This window comes from Punica granatum, chromosome 6, assembly GCF_007655135.1.
Source record: "Punica granatum isolate Tunisia-2019 chromosome 6, ASM765513v2, whole genome shotgun sequence".
In the NCBI taxonomy this organism is placed as follows: Eukaryota; Viridiplantae; Streptophyta; class Magnoliopsida; order Myrtales; family Lythraceae; genus Punica; species Punica granatum.
Genome location: NC_045132.1, coordinates 2,633,580 through 2,642,464, shown reverse-complemented (window position 1 = coordinate 2,642,464; position 8,885 = coordinate 2,633,580). Strand labels below are relative to the sequence as shown.

General features: G+C 41.0%; 1 protein-coding gene and 1 long non-coding RNA gene across 2 annotated transcripts; both read left to right on the top strand.

Moving 5' to 3' along the window:
• The first annotated feature begins 1,340 nt into the window (after positions 1–1,340).
• On the top strand, positions 1,341–3,240 carry LOC116211921. Its single transcript, XR_004157779.1, has 5 exons — positions 1,341–1,648; positions 1,776–1,898; positions 2,090–2,314; positions 2,448–2,703; positions 2,982–3,240. It is a non-coding gene; the product is annotated as an uncharacterized LOC116211921 (long non-coding RNA).
• Positions 3,241–5,202: 1,962 nt separating this feature from the next.
• Positions 5,203–7,628, top strand: LOC116211844 (GDSL esterase/lipase 4-like). The gene is made up of 5 exons (XM_031546370.1): positions 5,203–5,531; positions 5,864–5,985; positions 6,317–6,559; positions 6,813–7,062; positions 7,185–7,628. The coding sequence occupies exons 1-5, from the start codon at positions 5,303–5,305 to the stop codon at positions 7,418–7,420; spliced, it is 1,080 nt and encodes a 359-aa protein (XP_031402230.1). The 5' UTR covers positions 5,203–5,302; the 3' UTR covers positions 7,421–7,628.
• The last annotated feature ends 1,257 nt before the right edge of the window (positions 7,629–8,885 follow it).

Below are 8,885 nucleotides of genomic sequence, written 5' to 3'. Positions count from 1 at the left end.
TTAATCTCAGCTATGCACCTCGAGGTCCAAAAAAAAACCTATATTATTATTGTGGTTTGAATTTGTAAATGGAGTGCTATTAGTAGGTTAACCCGACTCGAATTAGATTAATCAGAACCCATTGAACTTTTTAGATATTAGAGTACACAACCCACGAATAAAAAAACTATATCATTGTGCAAAAGAAAGAACAAAATACTAATATGAGTTAATTCAAATGTTTCGACACCTGTGTTTTTTATAAAAGATCTTCAATTTGAATCCTATAAGTGAAAAAAAACTAAGATTAGGAGTCTTTAATCGATCAATCTGACTCAAAATCCGAATTAGTGGAGACTACTAGATTTGCGGATATATGCTGATGCACACCCAAAAACGAAGGAGAAAATGATAAGTTTGACTAGCAAAGGAAAGTGGAGCCAGAAGAGGACAACAATTAGAAAGTCGATATATGGTCCAGCTTTCGGGGGATGGAGATGGCACATGCACATGCATTTAACTTCTCGTAATGTGGACTCAAATTTTACTGATTAAACAATGGCTTGTTCATAACTGGTTTCGTTAAAGCAATATTTGTCACATGGACTTTCAGAATTTTTTCCTCAATTCTTCATAAACTACTACTTCAAGATCTGTTCTTGGTAACGGATTAATAAACGTATTTAGAAAATATCGGAGCCCTATTTTAATGGAGAGATTTGGAAGGAATTGGACATATATTGTGCAATTGAAGTATTTCAATTTGTTGCAACTTGATTTTAACACGACAAGAAAATAAGAAAGAAACCAGTAAATACGATTTTAAGGTGCAATCACCTTAAAGCTGCTTCAATTTTTAATAATGTACCTTCGCATTAAGTAGATTGTGCATATTTTGATAGTAAATTACTTGGAAGTAAATGCCTTCAGTTTTCTAGTAAATTATTTATACTTGAAATAAATTACATAAATATTGAATATTTTCAACTCAATTTTTTTGATAGATTACCCAAGTTTTGAACTGCTCATGCTTAGATTTTTAGTAAATTACTTGATTATACGATATGATCATTTTTATTAAACCACAGAGTTTACTGGGTGTAAATTATTGAGCAAATTTCCCATTGTCTTTGATGCAGAGTTCAATTGCGTTTGTAGAACATAGCAAGTTAATTTCCCAGAACAAACTATCTACTTTCAAAAATAAAATAAAAATTGAAAATTAAAAGTTTTAAAAATATAAATAAATAAATAAGAGTCGCAAGCTCCAAATATAATAATGAGGGAAATTTACTCCTCTGAGCCATTATATAAATACTTCCAAATACAATGGAAAGGAGCCCGAACAAACAAATTATAAAAAAAATCAAGGAAATGGCAAACTGATCAGCTTCCTTCTAAGTCCCACACTTCCCTCCTCTGCACCTAATTATCTTCCTATCCTCCTCCTTAACCTTGTTAGCTGCTCTGCTTTAACAGAGGGCAATGCTGTCGGGAAATATAGAACGCTGTTCGTCTTCGGGGACTAGCTGTTCGATCCTGGGAACAACCAGTACTTGAACACTTTGAATGGCGCGGACCCGACAACCTCGTTTCCCAATGGCAAAGTCTTATTTCCATCGGGGTACTGGCAGGGGCTTCGATGGCTGTCTAGTCCCGGATTTCATTGGTGAGTCAGAAAAGGCAGAGAATTTTTTTTTTTTAGGTATATCTTGAAATTGTAAATGTATGAAAATTAAAAAACTCAAAAAAAAAAAAAGCACGCATTTAACTCAAATTTTTCAATTTCATTGCAGCTCAATTTGCTAGGTTGCCTTTAATCCCACCTTACTTGCAACCCGGAGCTCGCCAGTTTACCTGATGGGGCAAGCTTTGCTTCGGGTGGTGCCTGCGTTCTCCCTAGCAGCCATGGCAGATCGGTAATGGGTTCATGTTTTACATCTTGTAATCGGTTTTCTGTCGTCCGACGGCATAGATTCCATTGTCAATTGAGCATTAATTTCCGTAATGCAAATGACTTGGATATGTCTTCATCGATTCAAGTATCAAGTTTTCTTTTATTTACCGACTATTAAAATTCATGCTGAGCTCCTGTGTTTTCGAGCTTCAGATTGATCTGTCGACGCAGCTGAGCTACTTCAAGGAGGTGGAAGAGTCGCTTAGGGAGAAGTATGGAGTTGCAGGGGCAAGAAATGTGCTGGGAAGTGCGGTTTATTTGTTCAGCGTCGGAGGCAATGACTACGTACAGTTTTACATGTCGAAGCCAAATGCCACTCAGTCCGATCGAAGGGCTTACGTAGGGGAAGTAGTTGGCAATATCACGGCCGTGTTAAGCGTAAGTTCGTCATTTCTATCTCCAAACACAATCACGGCCTCCTAAACTCGGTACCACTAGGATCAAATTTCCATTGTGGAATGTTCGCAAATGTATTCCTCTAGACTTTCTCAAATTTGTCGGGCTCGTGCAGGAGATATACAGGTTGGGAGGAAGGAAGATTGGGTTCTAGAACGTCGGGCCCATAGGGTGTCTCCCGGGGGAGCACGTAAAGAGCCCGAACGCTAGCAAATGGTGCGCCAAGAAGCTCCTGGCGCACTCCCGGCTCCACAATAGGATGCTGGCCATTGCCCTCAGGAAGTTAGAGGGCTAACCGCCCGGATTCAAGTACTCCATCTTTGATTACTACAACTCCCTCAAAGACAAAATCTTCAATCCTTCAAAATATGGTACGACCTCGTGAACTTTCCTTCTGCTGCACCAAATAATGATTTATATTATCAAATTACGAGATGTGACACAGTTGACAAATTATGTTATCAACAAACATACGAATTTTACTTATATTATAAGGATTTTAAATGCATCGAAAATACTTTATGACCAAATGCAAGCTAAGACTGAACAATAGAACTCGTCCCAACCAATAAATTGTGGATAATCGAAGAGGAAGTTACATTACCAGAGCGTTAACATGATTGTATGGTGCTGTTTCATGCTGGTAAAGGTTTCAACTTTCAAGGATGGGCAGGGGGTTTGTGGCAGGAGTGGGCCCTACAGAGCAATGGGCTGTGGTAGTGGGGCCGGCAACGTGGTTCGATGGGGGCCACAAAACCCACAGAACCAATTACCAGTTAGCTCAGGTCATGTGGAGTGGGCCCTCCTCTGTCACCGCCCCGTACAACCTCGGGCAGCTCTTTGTGAATTAATTAATACAAAAAAGTTCTTCCCTTCAATACTGAAGTGTCTTTCGTTTCTCATGTGGAATTTATATTATCTTGATTATGATCAAAATTCCGATGATGCAGCCTTCGATAAAAGAAGAAAGAATTTATGATTCTTGATACGACTATGCGTATGATGTGAAAGAAATTGGACACTATTCCTCGATCTGGCACATATTAATAGCCCCGCCAGATATCTTATTATACAATCTTGAGACTATCGTAGTAAGTTCGAAACTCCTACACCGTGATGGTCCTAACATGTGTCAACAGATCCCTTTCTATTCTAAGAAAGATGGATATTACTATCATTTGAATATATCTCTTTTAAAAATAAAATAAAAAAAACAGAGAAGTAATTTAATGTAGGAATAAGAAAATAAAAGTGAAGAAATTACCATTTTAAAAATCACCGAGATTTTTCTTTTATTTTAACTTATTATCTAATATTCAGAAGTACAATCTCAGTTTTATTTAGTTTTAAGTGGGATCGGTCTAACTAAATGGTATAATTGCCCAAATAGTGGTTTTTAACCAACATATCCAAACGTTGGTGACTGACAAGAGACTTTAAGAGAGTATGTGCCGAATGTAAGATCATTGACTTTAAACAGTTCTTTCCTTAGTCAAATTTAATTATAAAATAATTAAAAAGTACTTTATCCCGTGGAAAATTATAAGTAAATAAATTCATAAATAAGGAGTTAACAAAGACGGATAGATCGACCGACTTCAGATCCAGCATTAATGGGGAGATTCTGGCGGTCCATGCGGCAACCTGACGTCACCGCCCGCGTCATGTCGGTTCACATTATAAAAACGTAGCCGCGTTTCCTCCGTCGGTTGATATTATAAAGTCGACCCTCCAAAATCATAGAATTCGTGCCTGACTCATTAAACTATGACGCCCTTCAAGATATATTCATCCAATTCAGACCATGCAATTATTTGTCTTATCAATATAACATTCTGTCATCTTTTTATGGGTCGCGATAATCGTATAAATTTAGTAATATCAAAAACATTCTCGATCTTTCTACCTTTTAGATGCTATCATGTCTCCTCTCTGGTGCATGTTATTAGACTACATTCAAGTGCCTATAGCGTTAGTATTGTTCCTGGTGTATCTATAAGGTTACGGTGGAGCAATCCAAATATGCCCGTGTTTGGTATTGCAATGCAACGAGTTGAATCGTGGGTAATAATGGACAGTTGAAGAGGGCCTTAGCTCTTATGATTGGAAATTACATGGGACATTTTCCTAATTAGTAAAGCGTAAGTATCTTTTCTAATAGGCTAAGGTAGATTGTTTAATTTTAATATATATTAAACTCCTTTAGCATTTTTAGGGTACGCTTAACATATTGAAGTCTCATATATCGTGCAATCGTCCAAATCTTCCTCTCTCTCTCTCTCTCTCTCTCTCTCTCTCTCTGGATTGATGGAATTGCGACCAGGGGCACATTAATGCTTCCATTTATTACACAGGATCCTATCAAATTAGTCGATGTTTGTAAACTAGCCGGTATAACTCTATCAAGAGACGAACAATCAAAACTCCCCAAACATTTCACAAGGAAACAAAAAAAAAAACATGCAGAAACAAACTTATATATTCATGTACTTTTTGGTGCCAAATTTTGCATAAAGATCCAATGTGAACGATAAATTGAGAACTCGACCGATGAAGAAACTCCAAATGTAACTTGATCGTTACGGTTTAAATGTCTCGAATTAATTAGTATTGCCAACAAACGGCGTTATCAGTAGGACGGATTTCACTAGCAAACTCGAAATCTGATCGAGGATTAACATCTCACCCAAGAAAAAATCTACAATTAATTCGAACATAAACTAACCAAGTTAACTAATCCTACTTCCTGACAGGTAGGCCCAGAACAAAGAATCTACTTTCCAACGGCCAGTCAACAATTTGAACACAACATTTTTCAATAAAGCCATCCCGCGGAGGGGAGTCTTAATGCTGGATCCTATAAGAAGCCTCATCACTCTCATTTTCCAGTAAGCGAGCTCAAAGTTCAATCACTAGAAACCAGCTAATTAATTAATTTTCCTGTGTAAAGCTTTTCCAGCATCTCCTCCAATGGGAAGATCGAGCTCCGTGGTTGGGACGATTCTAGCCTTATGGGCGATCCTCGTCGTTCCAGGGGAATGCCACGCGCCGTTCTTTATCTTCGGGGACTCGCTCCTAGACGCCGGGAACAACCAATACCTTAACAACTCCCACAAGAGCGCCCTTCCCTATGGCGAGACCTTCTTCAAGCGCCCGACTGGGAGAGTCTGCGACGGCCGAATAGTTCCCGACTTCTTAGGTAACAGCATTTCCTGCAAACCCGACCTTTGTGTCTTCGTGTCTGCTGCTGCGCTGTGTATCGAATCTGGAGCCCTTACGCTTCAATGGAGATCATTCTCTCGTTCTTGTTTTCCGGGAAGCATTCAAGCATGCCTGTGATAAAAATGCAATTGAAAACTTGAGAAACGACGGTTTGTAGATTTCCAGATAAGTATATGCAAACAGAGAATCTGGAAATCTTTCCGCATTACAACCAAACCGGTATAGATGTCGAGTGCCCGCTGCTCTGTGCAAGTTACAAATATCATGGCTTCAAATGGTATTGACAATCAAATTATGGTGTTTTCCCAGCGGAATTTGCGAATCTGCCGCTTATTAAACCATACTTGGAGCCTAGGTTCAGCAATTACACGGATGGAGCAAATTTCGCGTCTGCTGGAGCTGGGATACTTCCTGAAACAAGCCCCGGACTGGTAAACATCTTTGCTAATTTAATCGAATGTTTACTTGTAGAGTGAACCATTCACCCTCCCGGGTTCACATCCAACGCATGCCCTTTATATAGGCCGTATTGTTATGGGTTAAGGGGGCTGCAGGTCAATGAGATGAAATACCATTTGACCTTGCCGCCGTACAAGGCCCGTGATCATATCATGAAGGTTTCCGGTTATTATTGTTCCTGAAAGGGTGGAAGATTTGAGTCCCACAGAGAGTCCTACAGCCTAGCAGTGATTACGGCTCTATAGACCTAATGATATGTGTCGCATTCTCATTCTGATGTGATCTCGGTTAATTGATTAACAGTTACACCTGAAGCTGCAACTGAGCTACTTCGAGGAGATGCAGAAGAAGCTGAAGCAACAGGAGGGTGAACAGAAGGCCCAAGAGTTGTTGTCTAAGGCCGTCTATTTGCTCAGCATGGGAGGGAACGATTACATGCACGCCGCCATGCCTTCCTTCGGCAAGTCCACGCCTCCCCTGCTCACAGCCTCTTATAAGAAGCAGTACATGGTCGTAGTTCTGAGCAATCTCACTTCTGTGGTCAAGGTAAGAAAAAACTACGTGTTCCCGATCCTGCACCTGTATGCTGCAATTGCAACTGCTCTAGGACTCGAGACCCCAATCACGGATACCAATCTGGGCTCAGCACTAAATATTCTTTTTCCACAATTTAGCAATGGCATTGTAGGCAGCTCGGAACCGTGTGCATCAAGCCTGCCTAGATATCAGGGTCTTTTCCGTCATATCAAGTGCGGTATGCAAGCCTATTGTTTATATGTTCCAATTACTGGTTATGCAGAAAGTTTACGCAATGGGCGGGAGGAAATTCATTTTCCAGACGGTGGGCCCACTGGGTTGCATGCCATCGAACAGGATAGGCTCGGGATCTAAGGGCTGTGCTCACGATGTCACGGTTCTGGCCAAGACGCACAACATAGCACTGTCGAAGGTCCTCCAGAAGCTAGAGAAGACGTTGACCGGATTCAGATATGCTCTGTTTGATTACTACTCTGCTCTTGAAGAGATGACCACATATCCCTCAAGATTTGGTAATACTTCACATACATATCTTCATGTTATACAGATATCTGTACATGGACATTCTGTTCTTTGCCTGCAGTAACGTAAGCGATTGAATTATAACTCGTTTCGGTTTCTTCACATTGCAAAGGTTTCAAAGAAGGGCAGACAGCATGCTGTGGAAGCGGGGATTTCAACAGGGAGCTCACATGTGGGAAGAACGGCACCACTGCTTACAACCTCTGCAGCGATCCGAGTCAGTACGTGTGGTTCGACTCGGCTCACCCCACCGAGAGCGCCAACAAGCACCTCGCATCCCTCTTCTGGAGTGGACCCCTCAAAGTTGTGTGGCCTTACAATGCAAAGGCGTTGTTCCAAATGCCTTAACATTATTCGTATCAGGACAAATAATTCTCACTATATTACATAACCGGAAATCTTGGGATTTCGAGGATCAGCGGAAATTGGGAAGTTAAGGAATATATCAATTGTAACCTTTTCTGGTTGATTTTCCTTGTAATGTTGAGATCTCATTTGTATGTATTTATGTGGCACCATTAATGAAATACAAGATACCGATTAATGCTTGATTAAAGTGGTACAAACTTATTTTTAGATATTCTAATTCCAAATAAGATAAACCAATGCATAAAATAGAAAATTTTTCAATAAAGCCATCACATGGAGGCTTAAAGCTTGCTGGCTCCTATAAGAAGCCTCCCTCACCCCCATTTTCCAGTAAGCAAGCTCAAAGTTCTTCCCCTCTGAAGCTTCTCCTCCAACTCCTTGTCCGATGGAAAGATCAAGCCTGGTGATCGGGATGTTTCTCTCCTTATGGATGGTCCTCGTTGTCCGAGGGCAATGTCACATGCCGTTCTTTATCTTCGGGGACTCGCTCCTGGATGCTGGGAACAACCAATACCGAAACGGCAGTGGCATCCCCAAGAGCACCTTCCTGCCCTATGGTGAGACCTTCTTCTAGCGCCCAACCGGAAGAGTCTCCGATGGCCGAATAGTTCCTGACTTCTTAGGTAACAACATTTTGTACAAACCCGGTGATTTTCTTGTTTTCATATCTGTTTTTTACAGTATGCATGAAAATCATTCTCTGTTTCTTGTTTTCCGGAAAACGTTCGAGTATGCGTAAGCTAAAAGTACAGTTGGACAATTGGAAAGTAAATGCTAGCAGAAATTCTGGAAATCTTCCAGAATTAGCACCAAACAGGGGTAGATGTTGGGTGCCCATTGGCCATTTCAAGTTACAAATGTTGTGAATAGGCACGGTATTTACAATTGGATATTGGTCTTTTTGCAGCGGAGTATGCGAATCTGCCATTGATCAAACCGTACCTGGAGCCCGGGTTCCGCAATTACACGAATGGAGCGAATTTCGCTTCTGCTGGAGCTGGATAAGATGCTATGGGTTAACGGTCACAGGTCGGTGGAATGAACTAACGGATTTGACATTGTGGCTCAATGAGGCTCGCACTAATATCGTGAAGGTTTCCAGTTAATAGACTGTAATCGTATCAAAAGTGCTACATTCTCGCTCTGATGTGATCTCAGTTAATTAATTAACAGATACACCTGAAGCTGCAACTGAGCTACTTTGAGGAAGTGCAGAAGAAGCTGAAGCAGCAGGAGTGCAACGAGAAGGCCCGAGATTTGCTATCTAAGGCCATCTACTTGTTCAGCATGGGAGGGAACGACTACATGAAAGTCGGCATGCCAAAGCCCGGCATCCCCGCACAGCCTCTGAAAGGAACCAGTACGTGGCCGTTGTGCTCGGCAATCTCACCTCCGTGGTCAAGGTAAGAGCAAAGAAGTATGCATTACCGATCCTGTACTTGCT

Excerpts from the sequence above, each read along its gene's own strand:
- LOC116211844 (XM_031546370.1), top strand. The coding sequence starts at position 5,303 with ATGGGAAGATCGAGCTCCGTGGTTGGGACGATTCTAGCCTTATGGGCG. Across the intron at positions 5,986-6,316 it reads CTGAAACAAGCCCCGGACTG|TTACACCTGAAGCTGCAACT; the intron begins GTAAACATCTTT and ends ATTGATTAACAG. Across the intron at positions 7,063-7,184 it reads CACATATCCCTCAAGATTTG|GTTTCAAAGAAGGGCAGACA; the intron begins GTAATACTTCAC and ends CACATTGCAAAG.